The following is a 14,801-nucleotide window of genomic DNA, read 5'->3' on the forward strand; positions in this document are numbered from 1 at the left end:
TAAATAACTTGTTGACTCTGCTGATGTATTCCGTATATTCAAGTTTCCAATATCAGAGTTATAAATATAAACTGGACTAATCATAATAAAAAGAGTACAACACGAAATACAGACACTACTTAAACTACAATTTTCAATTTTAAATTCCAATTGCATTTAAATATTGAAGAAGCAACCCAGTGTTTAAAACCTTTGCTGAGCCAAAACTTTAGTTTTGTAGTTTAAGTTTTGTATTCATGATCTTAGCACTTGTTCATTTTAAAGAGCAACATTTCAGGCAAGGTTGATTGACAAACAATAAAGATGTTGCAGGACAGTCTAAGACTATGATGAAATAAAACATTCATCTGCTTCAGAAACTTGTCTGTAAATCCGGAGATCCTTGGAAAGTTGTTAGCCTAGCAGAACTATCGTAAAGCAAGGTTTCAAGTTCCTTTATCAAGATAAATAATGACTGAAAAACAAAACAAAAAACGCAAGTGCATTCCGTATTCTCAGCAAGGTCGGTTGTCACCGGTAGCTAATTCTGACTGTAGCTATATTATATGTGTGTGAGGCCCTCATGCTGAAGCAATGTACATGACATCTAAGCTTACTAAAGAAATCTAAACCTTTGTAATTGGTGGATGAGAGGTGACAATGACTCAGCACGAAACTACACATGTAGCACCTAAACAGCACGAAACAGAACCTCGTCAAAATCGGTCAGCTTAGTATTATGTTGAGTCATTGTCACCTCTTATCAACGAATTGCAAATGTTTAGATGGCTGCTCTCAAGAACGTTGCCTTATCTAGGAAGGGAGGAGGATTGATAAGCATCAGCAACATTATTGTGCCAGTATAAAGTTTGCAAAGTTAAAGCAATGTAATGCTGTTAGTTTGTTTTCATTGGACAATCGCCATCCATCGCCGATACGACATAGTTTGGAAATTTACAAAATTTTCCACGTAAAAATAAAATTGAATTGCCGTCATTTGTTGAAAACTTTTGAAACAATCGCTAGGTTCAACAATAAAACTTTTGGACTCAAAGCCATTGATCCAGATCACAAAATTAGAAATTTCGAAATTAGAAATTAAAAAATTAGATATTCTGAATGAAGCTGCGACTGAACGCAAAACTTGGCAGTGGTACTCTAAGTTGCAAAGTCAACTCTTTCCAAGATAACCAACATGATTCCTGAGAAAGTTGCTGAAACTATTTGTTACCAATCCAAAAGAGATCCTCTTACCGGAGTGTTGCCATTCGATATCGCCTCAAGCACGATGCCGTCTATTGTCATGCGGGCAGCACCATAAGTCTTTGCCAACAATACTGATGTGTTCGTTTTTCCTAGATAATAAACAAAAATTAAAAATTTCTCTCATCTACAATGGGGTAGTTAGAACGTCAAAACTGTAATATAATAGACTATTGAACAAAAGTTACGTGTAAGTTTAAAAAATATCGAAAACTCTTTTTGCTGGTTCATACAAAATTCAAGCTTGTAGAAAAAAACGCAATCGCCTACTTCTTTTTATGATGTGAAGCAATATCAAGATTAATGCATGAAAACATTGCAGACTTTACAGTAATTGAACGTTATTGCAACATTGCCTCCTGGTTATCGATATCATCATCCATTCTGTGGTTTGGAAAAAGCAAATGATTAAAAACAGATATTTCAGACACAGGAAAACAGTTTGGAATACAGACACGTATTCCAACAAATTTACTCCCCCATAGCTACACCCTTCTGTTATTGTTGGGTTGGATATCGATGATGTTATAAACCAGCAACTCACCAGATCCCGGTGGACCGTGCACGATGACAACAATGCCGCGTCTATTCCGGGCCGATCGTCCTTCCGGGGTCAGATCGATGCCAAGATGGCGGGCTATGGAGGCAGACACCGGGGTGATTTCAAGATCACCCACTCCTGCCCCACTGTCCGCCCCTACAATTAAAAGTTATAAGAATGCCTTAAAACAAAAATTTATAAATGTAAAAGATACAAATTATTTTTGATTATGATCAGTATTTCTTTGAAGGAATAATACACATTCCTAGATAGCAGCAATAATTCGCTGGACAATCTGCAACCAACACAAAAAATATTAAAGTTCGTAGACAACATTCAATTATTACGATTAGGACATGAATGCAAAAACATCGATTTGTGACACGACTCTGGCGTTTCACAAAACATAATAGCAGCGTACACTTACATTTTAACTTTACAGTACGGAAGAGGAAATCATAAGAACAAGCCTAGTTGACAAATCACTGTTTGTTCCGATATACAGAATCGACTCGACGAAACATAGTTAGCTGTTCAACATTTCATTTCATTTAAAGTAATATTTTATTCCTCAAATGCGCACAATAATAGTAAAAGTCAACGAGTGTGTTCGAGAGTGACGAATACGAACCTGGCTCTGCAGCAGACCTCGCCATTTCGTCTGTATCGGTCTTCTTTTTGCTTGACTCGTGAGACACGCTCCCGTTCTGCAATACGTACATATAGCATCAGCTACTGCATGTTTCTTTGCGAAATGAATAACATGCTCTTTCTTGATAGTATTTTTACTCTTTTTAGCTGTTTATGATTAAACTGACTCGTGTGAAAATACATTCATTTGTATTCTAAATCAAATATAGTTATTACTATCTGTAGTAATAACTATATTTGATTTAATTTGCTCTGCTTTGCTTTTTTGCTTAGCATTGAGCACTTTTTTGTAGTATTGATAGTTTTCATTGTTTTTCATTTGTATTCTTGTGCATTTGTGTGAAAAATCTCAGCAAAAGTGTTAATGTATGTTCGTAGGTTGTAACAACTACCTGGTTATGGTTTTCAGTGACAGAAATTGATTCCGGCCCCTTAAAATCTGCAGAAGATTGCCCTTCTTCCGTTTTCTCTTCAATCGTTTCTGCTAAATCCTCTCCTGCAAATAGGTGAGCACATTGCAGAGAACATGAAATTAAAAATTCCATTTAATTTCTAAACAGCTCGTTTGCATGGCAGCCAAAGGCAAAGCAAGCATTAGTGACAGATACCCACGTACCCTGATGGTGGCCAACCGCCAGAGAAAGCCTATCCAAGGTAAATTTCGCTTTTTCCTCACTGGCAATAGAAACCTAAAAACTTGTCAAAAATGTAAGGGTGGTGAAAGGCAGAGCCCCTCGACCCCTGAAGTAGCGAAGAAGGCTCATATGAAGAAGATCTATTCCTTGAATTTTAAGATTTAGTTATTTGTTGCTTCATTTGTGATAGGCTATTTATCCATGGCAAGTCTTGCCGCTTCAAACCCAATACCTTCCAACTTCTCTTGGTTCTGTTTTAGTTCGTGCATTTTTTCTTCTTGCTCTTGGTAATATTGCAGAAGTTCTGGAGGAAGATCTTCTCCAGCCAAACGAGGAGGAAGAAGAAGGTTTCCCATCTCATCGTATCCTTTCATCATCCGAAGGATCTGAATGGACAAGTCAAGACACAACTTTTTAAGTTTCGTTTTGTCGAGTTCAAACTAGATGATGGGGAAGGTTCATAACTAATCATAACAATCATATCATAACTATTGATAATAATCATATAATAACTAATCATAACAATCATATCATAACTATTGATAATAATCATATAATAACTAATCATAGTAATTATGAAATAACTAATCATAATAGTCATATAACAAGTAATCATAATAATCATATAATAACTAATCATAATAATCATATAATAACTAATCATAGTAATCATATAATAACTGATCATAATAATCATATGTAACTAATCATAATAATCATATAATAACTAATCATAATAATCATATAATAACTAACCATAATAATCATATAATAACTGATCATAATAATCACATAATAACTGATCATAATAATCATATGTAACTAATCATAATAATCATATACCAACTAATCATAATAATCATATGTAACTAATCATAATAATCATATAATAACTAATCATAATAATCATATAATAACTGATCATAATAATCACATAATAACTGATCACAATAATCATATGTAACTAATCATAATAATCATATAATAACTAATCATAATAATCACATAATAACTGATCATAATAATCATATGTAACTAATCATAATAATCATATACCAACTAATCATAATAATCATATGTAACTACTCATAATAATCATATACCAACTAATCATAAAAATCATATAATAACTGATCATAATAATCACATAATAACTGATCATAATAATCATATGTAACTAATCATAATAATCATATACCAACTAATCGTAATAATCACATAATAACTGATCATAATAATCATATGTAACTAATCATAATAATCATATACCAACTAATTATAATAATCATGTGTAACTAATCATAATAGTCATATAATAACTAATTATAATAATCATATAATAACTAATCATAATAATCATGTAATAACTAATCATAATAATCATATAATAACTAATCATATAATAACTAATCATAATAATCATATAATAACTGATCATAATAATCATATGTAACTAATCATAATAATCATATAATAACTAATCATAATAATCATATAATAACTGATCATAATAATCATATGTAACTAATCATAATAATCATATAATAACTGATCATAATAATCATATGTAACTAATCATAATAATCATATAATAACTAATCATAATAATCATATAATAACTGATCATAATAATCATATGTAACTAATCATAATAATCATATCATAACTAATCATAATAGTCATATAATAACTAATCATAGTAATCATGAAATAACTAATCATAATAGTCATATAACAACTAATCATAATAATCATATAATAACTAATCATAATAATCATGTAATAACTAATCATAATAATCATATAATAACTAATCATATAATAACTAATGATAATAATCATATAATAACTGATCATAATAATCATATGTAACTAATCATAATAATCATATAATAACTAATCATAATAATCATATAATAACTAATCATAATAATCATATAATAACTGATCATAATAATCACATAATAACTGATCATAATAATCATATGTAACTAATCATAATAATCATATACCAACTAATCATAATAATCATATGTAACTAATCATAATAATCATATAATAACTAATCATAATAATCATATAATAACTGATCATAATAATCACATAATAACTGATCATAATAATCATATGTAACTAATCATAATAATCATATAATAACTCATCATAATAATCACATAATAACTGATCATAATAATCATATGTAACTAATCATAATAATCATATACCAACTAATCATAATAATCATATGTAACTACTCATAATAATCATATACCAACTAATCATAATAATCATATAATAACTGATCATAATAATCACATAATAACTTATCATAATAATCATATGTAACTAATCATAATAATCATATACCAACTAATCGCAATAATGATGTAATAATTAATCATAACAATCATCATCATCATCATAATCCATCGCCGGTTTGCTCCCCACTAGTGGGGGTGGCCGATTGTTTCCGCGCAGCAATTGTTTTAATCCCTTTTCTCCATTTCACCCTGTCCCTTGCATCTTCCTCCTTCAGTCCGACTTTTTTAAATTCATCCTTCACTTGTTGTTTCCACGTTCTTCTTGGACGACCGCGTTTCCTCTTCCCATCCACCTTTAGATCTAGTGCCTTTCTAAGAAAACTTCCTTCCTCCCTCCTTATCACATGTCCATACCATCTTACTCCATTTGCCCTTGCCAGTTGGTCTATGGTCTCTCTCATCTCTAGCATATCCAACAATTCTTCAGTCCTTTTTCCTTTCTCGTTTTCACCCCACACATTGCTCTCACCATTGACCTTTCCGTTCTTCTCAGGATTGCCAGTTCACTCTCTCTGAATACCCATGTCTCGCTACCATATAGCATTGCAGGCCGCACACAGCTCCGATATACTTTTCCTTTCATCCTTATTGAAAATTTTCTGCCATGCAACATTTCCCCACATTCCCTGAACTTTGCCCAGCCCAATCTTGCCCTTGTTGTCACCGCTGCTTCACATCCACCACTTCCATTTATCCGATCACCCAGATAACAGAAGTCTGTCACTGTTTCGATGCCATGGCAGAACTCATCATCATGGCCTTCCACTTCATTCCTTCCTTTACTGCATTTCCCACAAACAAAACACTTCGCCAATCTTGTTGCGGCTCTCTTGACATTAGCACATCTTGCATGTACCCACTTTCCACATTCCTTGCATTGAATTTCTCATCACTCTCTTGCCACATATTCCACAGGGATCTACTTTGCTCTCAACAACTGTTCCTTCTGCTCCACTCACCATCACTTTTGTTTTTTCAAGATTTACCTTCATACCCTTGGTTTCAAATGCTTCTTTCCATTTCTCAAACTTTCTCTCCATTCCCTCCATACTATTACTTGTCAAGACCAGGTCGTCTGCATACAAAATTTCACTCAATAAGCCCTCCCTCACTCCTTCAGTTACAACGTCAACCACAATAGCAAATATCAGAGGTGACAAAACTGATCCCTGGTGTACACCAACCTTCACAGAAAACTCGTTTGAATAATTTGATCCAACTCTCACTTTTGTTCTTGCATCCTCATACATAGACATCACAGCTCTCACTAATACCTCAGGTATACCTCTTTTCCTCATTGCCCATTCCATCACTTTCCTTGGTACTCTGTCAAATGCCTTTTCTAAGTCGACGAAACACATATATAGTTTTCTCTGCTTCTCTCGGTATTCCTCCTGCATTCTTCTCAATATAAACAGAGCATCCACTGTACCTTTTCCTGGCATAAATCCAAACTGCATATCATTTAATTTCACCAATGTTCTTAACCTCTTTTCTAGTATTCGCTCCACAATTTTCATTCCATGCTCTAGTAGTTTTACACCTCTATATGCACTGCAACTTCTCACATCCCCTTTTCTCTTGAACAGTGGAACAACAATACTATGCTTCCACTCCTCCGGCATTCCCTCTCCATCTAATACCCTTTGGCTAAGTTGTAGCATTACTTCAATTCCCAACTCTCCACTTGCTTTTATCATCTCTACGCTCACTTCTGATGGACCAGCTGCTTTATGCAGTTTCATTTGTCCCATTGCCTCCACCACTTCATCACGAGTAACCTTTCCCACTGGACCCTCCACCAGATCAACCTCTGTCATATGATCCCATACATTCTCCTTATTCATAACATTTTCCATATGTTCCTTCCACACTTCTCCTCTGCTTTCCGGGCTGAAATGCAACTTCCCATCTCCACTCCTTATACATCTTCCCCCTACAATATCTTTCCCATCCTTTTTCATTTGCTTTATGAGTCTGAATACTTTGTTTTGGCTTTCCCCCATTTTATTAAGTTCCTCCTCAGCACCATTCTTCATAGCTCTTGCAACAACCCTCTTTGCCTTCTTTTTCATACTCTTATACTTCTTTTTATTCTCTTCTGACCCATTTTTGCGCCACTGCTTGTATGCATCTCTTTTCTGTGAAATCGCATGCTTCACCTCCTCATCCCACCACCATGTGTCTCCACGATCCCTCCTCACCTTCTTTTTCCCACATACTTCATCACATGCTGCTAGGACACCTTTCTGAAATGAAGCCCACAAGTCCTGCGCACTCATGTTTACCAGCTCTTTTGCTCTTTTCACAAACTTAATTCTCGTTTCTTTTTCCTCCAGTTTCCACACATTTCTCACAAAAACTCGTTCTTTCTTCACAATTTTCTTCACTTTTTTCATATTTAAGTCTCCTACTACTAGTTTATGCTGCAACTCCCACGGAATTACTTTCACATTCTTCAAGTACTTTCTCTGTTCCTGCCCAACCACAATAAAATCAATTTCCGACTCATGTCCTCCTGAGCTGTAAGTCACCTTCCTTTTCTCTTTCTTTTTAAACCATGTGTTGGCAATACAAAGTTTCCTTTCATCACAAAATTCAAGTAGCATTCTTCCTTCCATGTTTCTCTCCCCAAAACCATACCCTCCATGAATGCCCTCGAACCCATTTGCTTGTTTTCCAACATGCCCATTAAAATCTCCTAATCCAAACACCAACTCTTTTGAACTCCATAAATCCCATTCCTCTGCCAAAACATCATAAAAACTTTCCTTTTCTAAGTAATCCCTACCACTTTGAGGTGCATATGCACAGATTATCCTCACTACCTCCTCTTCAAAAGCAAGTACCATTGTCATCACTCTGTCACTCCTTCTTCTAACTTCTATTACTTTCTCACATAATTCCTCTTTTACCAAGAAACCAACACCACCGATTCCTGTGTTATTTCCTGACCACCATAACTTATATCTCCTCCCATTGGCACCTAAAAACCGCACTGACTGTCCCCTCCATCTTACTTCCTCTAGGCCACATATATCCACCCTTCTATATTATAATAACTAATCATAATAATCGTATACCAACTAATCATAATAATCATATGTAACTAATCATAATAATCATATAATTACTAATCATAATAATTTGATATTCATAATTAACTACCTTCTCTTCGACCAAGTATTGCTTATCGAAGTTCAACGAATAGAACTCCACACCGAAGGAGGTTGGGTTCCTGACAACCACATCCACCTCATCACCGGGACCATGGGGGAGGATGGGGCCGAACTCAACGAGATTGGGTTCAAACTCGAGACGGGACTCTTGGCCCTCCCCGCGGCAGGAAATGGAGACACGCGATGTCCCTTGTGGGATATGGATCCCCATCCGCTGGGTGTAGTATTTCTAAACAAAAAATGAAAACTCAGTGATCAGAAACTAGGACATTTATAGAGTTGGTTTAAACTCAAGTTAACGGACTCTCAAAAAACCAATAAAACCCAGATTGGTATCGGAACATCACACGGAGAGCAAGCAATGTGCCATGCACATTGCTCAATGTGCACAACCTTATCCACAATACAACGAAATAAAAACTCCTCAGAAGACTTTCCCGGTGCAAAGATTGATATTGTTTTTATCACTCACCGTTTCTGTTGGCATGAACTTGATTTGTATATTCATACGCTGTCCGGGGGCGAGGAAACCTTGCGGAGGCATCATTTCAAAGTGGTTCGGTTTGGGTTTGTTTTCCCGTCGCATCTTACGGCGCAAGTGCATGGGGACATGTTTTTCAGCCTAGAACAAAGTGGGTGTTGAAAAAACGTGTTTTAAGGTCGCAAATCAGTCAACAACATAAATAAAAGGTAAATCTTTGCAATTAATTTTTTTGCATCTTGAAAATGTAGTAACTCTGCAGCAACGCATTAAGTGAAAACAGCACATAGCCTCTCGTGCTGGTTTGGTTTGCTTCATAAGGCTTAGTAAATAGTGGTGAGGTTAAATAATTGTTAAATATTTCTTTTGATTACAAATACAGCTTAACATAACTTGATGTAAATGAAATTATTATTCGGTGAAAAAATAACAAAGATGTGTAATTCACTGGTGGTAGCTTTTGTAGTATTTCCAGAAGCACGTTTGTAAAAGAGTTTGAACATAAACTTATTTGAATTTCCACAATCTACATCTTACAAACAGCTGACCAAGCAAACATTTCACTTACAAGCGATCTGTTAGAGTCGGAATTGACGGAGGTCCATTCGCACCGGACCTTGCCATCGTTATGAAGCTGAATGGTGATCACTTTGCACTGACCACACTGGACAACGTCAAAGTCCACCGAGTCTGTACTGACCGACAGATCAGGTACGGCAACGTTAGCTCTTAAGCGAATGCACAATTGTGGCCCAGATACAATCTGTGAGGAGCGACAGTTATTACATAGTTATGATTATAATACAGGAGACAACTCATGCATGTTCTGATTAAGAAAATTGTGAAAAAAATATCATAATTAAATGTGTAGCATCTATACTCCGATATGCGTTGTACAAGCAAAGATTAAAAATTTGTTGACCAGTTTAGCAGTATTTACTCCAACCTGTATAACTCAAATGGAAAAAAAACTGCCTGAATTAAGCTACAGATGTGTCTGCTTAATCACAAATTTTTCCTAATCAGTAATCCTATAATTAGAAATAATCTGTGTCCTGGAAAATAAAAAGAATCCACGGAATAAAAACAACGAGCGCTGTGTGTGAGTGATAGAATGGATGTTTGAGTCAGATTCTATGCAATGTTGTCAATAAAATTTTGTTGAGAAGCGAATATTATCATGAATAAGGAAAAAGGTTGATCAAGAGAGAACGTCATGAAATTGATGGAATCTCTTCCAAGAAGCTACTTACGTTGACAGGCACCATCACTTCTACCGGTCCCACACCTAAGTTCGCTCCACGGGGGTCAAAGGTCACTTTAAAGTCCACGGTTTCATGGTCAGGATAACCTGGCAACTGTTTGACTCTGTCCAGTTCAACACTGAACCCTGCAACAACCAACGTCATATGCCTCAATGTGATGCAGCCCACAAAGACGTTCAAGGGATATAGAAATATCTATACAGGTGAGCGATAGGTTGACTCAGTCTTGGCTTACTTTTCCCAATATCAACGTGCTGGTGATCTATTAAAGTTAGTTTGTGGTTGTACCAGCCATAGACAAAATAGCAGTATGCTTATTGCTTATAGCTTTGCCACCTTCCCCATTCATTGGTGTGCACTGGGCATATCGCATATTCAAAACCTCTACATCGCTTGTTTGCATACTTGGATATTTAACTAGTTCAGCAACACACTGAGCGATTTGTTTTATTCAAACTGAAGAATATCCGAGCCTAGAGGTTGGATGCAGCACAAAATTATACAAAGACACTTTATTGATGTATTTTTTATCAATAAAACCTGTCTCGGGCAATAGACTTCTTATGGTTTATATTTATTTATTATAGATTTCTTATTTCTTTTTTTACGATTTTTTAGTGATGCTACCTGTGTGGGACAATGATGATTTGTCTGCAGAGAAGGACACGGGAAAGTGTGACGTGTTGGTTGCCCTGACGATATGCGATCTGACGTTGCCCAGCACGACGTAACCGAAGTCCAGCACGTAGTCAGTCAACCGCACCCTAAGTTGAAAAAGATTATCTCAAAATGCAGCAACATTTTCCCAGCTAAACTTTAAAAAACGTTTTACATAAAATTATTTCTTCCACTTTGAGATGTATATTTCTAAACAGATCGACCACAAACGTCGCATGTTTCAAGGCCACCTTGGGAATTTCTTTTTCTTGGGTTTCAATCCGCTGGAAGGCTGAGGAGCAACACTGGATGATGATGAGAAAAAATGTTGATTCTCAGCAGCGAAGTCCTTCAGAAAGAGCCGTTCAACCTCCATTTGTATTTCATGGTCGGATGGGAGATTCTGTAAAAGCAGAATATACTTTTTGTTTTTTCAACATCAAAACAACGAGAATTGAACGTTTGAGCCCAAAGGTTGTCTGCCTCGCTATTGTAAAGGTGGCGAATGATGGTTCACTGACGACGCTGTCAAGTTCTCAATCGAATGGCTTGGGGTTCGATACCCAGCTTTGACACGAGTGCAACGCTCCTCTTCTATTTTTCCTTTCTTTATCAACCAATTGACGCGATACAAGGGATGGACACCATACGTCGCGTGTTTGGGTGAAAAGATTTATTCCTAAGACAGGTGGGACATTTTAGTATAAGTTAGTTTAACAGTATATCAAAAACCATTGGTTTTAGTGTGTTTGTCTTCTGAAGCAAAAATGAAAGAAATATCTCAAGCAAATAAGAGGAAAAAGTACGATTTTTAACCTCGACCATCATGAATGCATTTTCTTCATCATCTCTTCGTTTTTCCGGTGTGGAAACCCTGCTGCTGTGCTGCTCAGTTTTAACAGTTTCGTGCTCCAAGTTCTCCCTGGCTTCCTTCAGCAAAGCTGCATAGTGCTCATCATCCTCAGTGAACCTCGGAAGATCCAGGGACAAACGGGGGAATACCCCCTCTCCCATGACGTTGATGATCGTTGGCTCAAAGTGAGCGATTTGAATCTGAATTGATAAAAAATTCTGTTACAAGTAAAAGCTTAATTGTCACTGCAACAACCCCAAAAACAAACCAAAAAATATAAATCGGTGATCGCATGCTGCCTTAGTGGGTAGAATCCTCGCTTCTAAGACGGTTAACGAAGGTTCGATACCCTGCCGAGTCACACCAAACACCTTACAAAAATGACACTGAATCTCGTTCCTGCTTAGCAGTAAGGACTGAGTGAATGCAGTTACGTAACAATGCTTTCAGATGTGTTTTAACAGCTTGTAAAACGCTGAAGCACTATACAAAGACATACGTTTGTTAAAGTGTGACCAGAAACGATGAATAAGAACCATGGCTATCTAGAGGTACGGCTTGATTTGTAACATTCTGTACACTTTTCCAGATTTGATAACGGTCTGAATGAAGTTTTCTAAAAATAATGCGATAACGTCTTTTTACTGTCTTCTCCAGGTGGGTTTTAACATCACCAGGCTTTGAAAAACAAAGACAATTTGATTTAGAAAATTTCAGTCAGACTGTTAACGGCTTACTAACAGTTTTTAACTAACTTTTCTCTTTGTCTACTCTGCTTCCATAGGCAACAAAAAGCTTTTATATCATTACAAGTTAACAAAATTAAAATATTTTTAGAAAATTTCAGTCAGAGAGTAGCAGTTGCGATAGTCAAAATCTGCAAAATGGGACAAATTATAGTCCGCATCTCCAGATAGCCATGTAAGAACAAATTAATAATCCGGAGGCCTACATGCTTTTAATGTACGCAGTTCGGTAATACATTGGATAACAATATATAACCGCAGATTAAGAAAAGAAAAATATACAAAGTTATAAAGATTTTCTGCAATAGCCTAAAACACACAAAGGCAAAAAAAAACACGATTCATTTATCATGAGACTTAATTGCATCACTGACATTTTGCACATCGTGCATCCTCCGTTTAAGTTAGAACAACCAAATATAAATCCAAGAAAAGCGTTAAAATCAACCACTTCTATCTCACCTCGAATGACTTGTGAAATTTCTCAGGTACCCCCGGAAGATAATGAACGTTCAGGTGAACATTGCTGAAAGCAGGCACATGGCCCGAGTTCGGATGCAGGGAGGGCATGGCTGGGATATCGTCGTTTCCAAGACCACTGATACCGACGAAGTTGAACCCAACCCGGCCGGTATTTTCCAGTACTAACGTGCTAACAGCTGGTTGGTCAAACATCTAAAACACATTTTATATCAAGTCACACATCCATCCATCAAACTGCAATCTCACATCGGTGTCGAAGTCAATATTGAAGTGAGAGTAAAGCTGAACTTGAGTATTTGTTTAACATTGTACGTCGTTAACAAGAGCATTGTTACTCAACAAATATACTTGTGCCAAATGCACTCTATAAGCTCCACTACACCAGCTGCAATGTCATGCTTACTAAAATACAGCAATTTTTGCTACAATCCTAAATAGCTAGATAACGTCTATTGTATACCATGGGAGCGCTCAACACTAAACAACGACCAGATGATACTTGGCGATCGACGTGTTGGCCACCCCTGATGTATACCATGGTAGTACCCACCTGCTTCCCATAGTTGACAACCGACTTGTTGAACGAGTATTCGATGAGCGATGCCTCGCCCTCTAGTTTGACGTCATACTTTGGCCCACCCTGAATCTCACAAACGGCTCTGTGTGATGCAATAATAAATATTGTTAAATATCTTGTTGGCGTTTAAGCTTTTTACAACTAAATGAAAATGTTAAAGAGGTTGCAATAATAAAAAACGAACAACGGGATATCTGGAAACGTTGCAAAACGGTCTCAATTGATTAATCTAGAGTTTAATTTAGATGCCAGTTAAGTTATCTCAGCCCTACTTTGCGTGACAGCTAACGTCAGCGTGGCCGTAGTAAGTGAAAGTGACTCGCTGCGTCTCCCCAGGCTCCAAAGTCCCGTACAGCGGTAGGATGTCAAAGATCTGAAAGTGCAAATTTTCCATGTTATAACATGACTGGTCTTCTAGCATACGCAATCAATATAGTTGCACTGGGAAAGTATCAAAAGTATAAAAAAAACTTCATGAGCTCATGAGCAATCTTGAAAATATAATTTATGGAATCCACGATTAATTCTGAGAAACATACCGTACCTAGTGTGAATAAAGTGTGAGAGGAAAAGCACAACATTTTCCGAACACTATACGGCATTACGGCAAGCCTGTTGGGTGTACCAGCGTGTAAATGCAGCCTTTGATGGCAAAGCAAACTTAAGTGCATTTTTTGTTTTTTTTTACTTTAAATGAGTATGCAGTTATTTCCCACCTCCTCGACTCCATTAGGGACGTGGTTGCCTCCTGCTTCTAACCAAGGAAGAAGAGGAAGTTCGTTCAATCTTGTGTGGATGGGATGAGATGGCTGATGTCTGGAGGATAAACGACTGGATGCCCTGAAGTGCTCTTCTTCTAGAGCTCGCTCCTTTGCTGCCTCATCCAACTTCGGAGCTCCAGCTTTGTGCCAATCCATTGTGATCCTTACATTTTCAATATCCTAAAGAGATGATGACGACGTGTGACGTAATCGCCACAGTATGAAGCGGAAACATATTCTTTTAACTCTTACCTCATTAATTAATCAATATTCCTTCAAATTACTTAAAACTCCACCTTCCATAGAATCAGATAAACTACAACTTCAGTTATGCACTAACAACAATCACAAGTGGACGTTGCATAGTGTTTATATCTCGCTTTTTAAATTTTTAAAAGATTCGATGTGT

General features: G+C 36.5%; 1 protein-coding gene across 1 annotated transcript in view; it reads right to left on the reverse strand.

The window, feature by feature from the left end:
* LOC145786373 (hydrocephalus-inducing protein homolog) overlaps window positions 1–14,801 on the reverse strand; it is a 67,361-nt gene that overhangs the window by 37,215 nt on the left and 15,345 nt on the right. The window contains exons 24-39 of the mRNA XM_082598019.1: window positions 14,348–14,572; window positions 13,904–14,004; window positions 13,605–13,713; window positions 13,034–13,246; window positions 11,789–12,025; window positions 11,224–11,375; window positions 10,943–11,079; window positions 10,304–10,440; window positions 9,619–9,813; window positions 9,042–9,191; window positions 8,559–8,798; window positions 3,302–3,455; window positions 2,827–2,930; window positions 2,415–2,490; window positions 1,787–1,939; window positions 1,234–1,334 (exon numbers count right to left, since the gene is read on the reverse strand). Of these exons, the coding sequence (XP_082454145.1) occupies window positions 1,234–1,334; window positions 1,787–1,939; window positions 2,415–2,490; window positions 2,827–2,930; window positions 3,302–3,455; window positions 8,559–8,798; window positions 9,042–9,191; window positions 9,619–9,813; window positions 10,304–10,440; window positions 10,943–11,079; window positions 11,224–11,375; window positions 11,789–12,025; window positions 13,034–13,246; window positions 13,605–13,713; window positions 13,904–14,004; window positions 14,348–14,572 (2,484 nt within the window). The remainder of the gene's footprint in view (window positions 1–1,233; window positions 1,335–1,786; window positions 1,940–2,414; window positions 2,491–2,826; window positions 2,931–3,301; window positions 3,456–8,558; window positions 8,799–9,041; window positions 9,192–9,618; window positions 9,814–10,303; window positions 10,441–10,942; window positions 11,080–11,223; window positions 11,376–11,788; window positions 12,026–13,033; window positions 13,247–13,604; window positions 13,714–13,903; window positions 14,005–14,347; window positions 14,573–14,801) is intronic.

The sequence above is a fragment of the Aplidium turbinatum genome, chromosome 17, assembly GCF_918807975.1.
Source record: "Aplidium turbinatum chromosome 17, kaAplTurb1.1, whole genome shotgun sequence".
Lineage (NCBI taxonomy): Eukaryota > Metazoa > Chordata > Ascidiacea > Aplousobranchia > Polyclinidae > Aplidium > Aplidium turbinatum.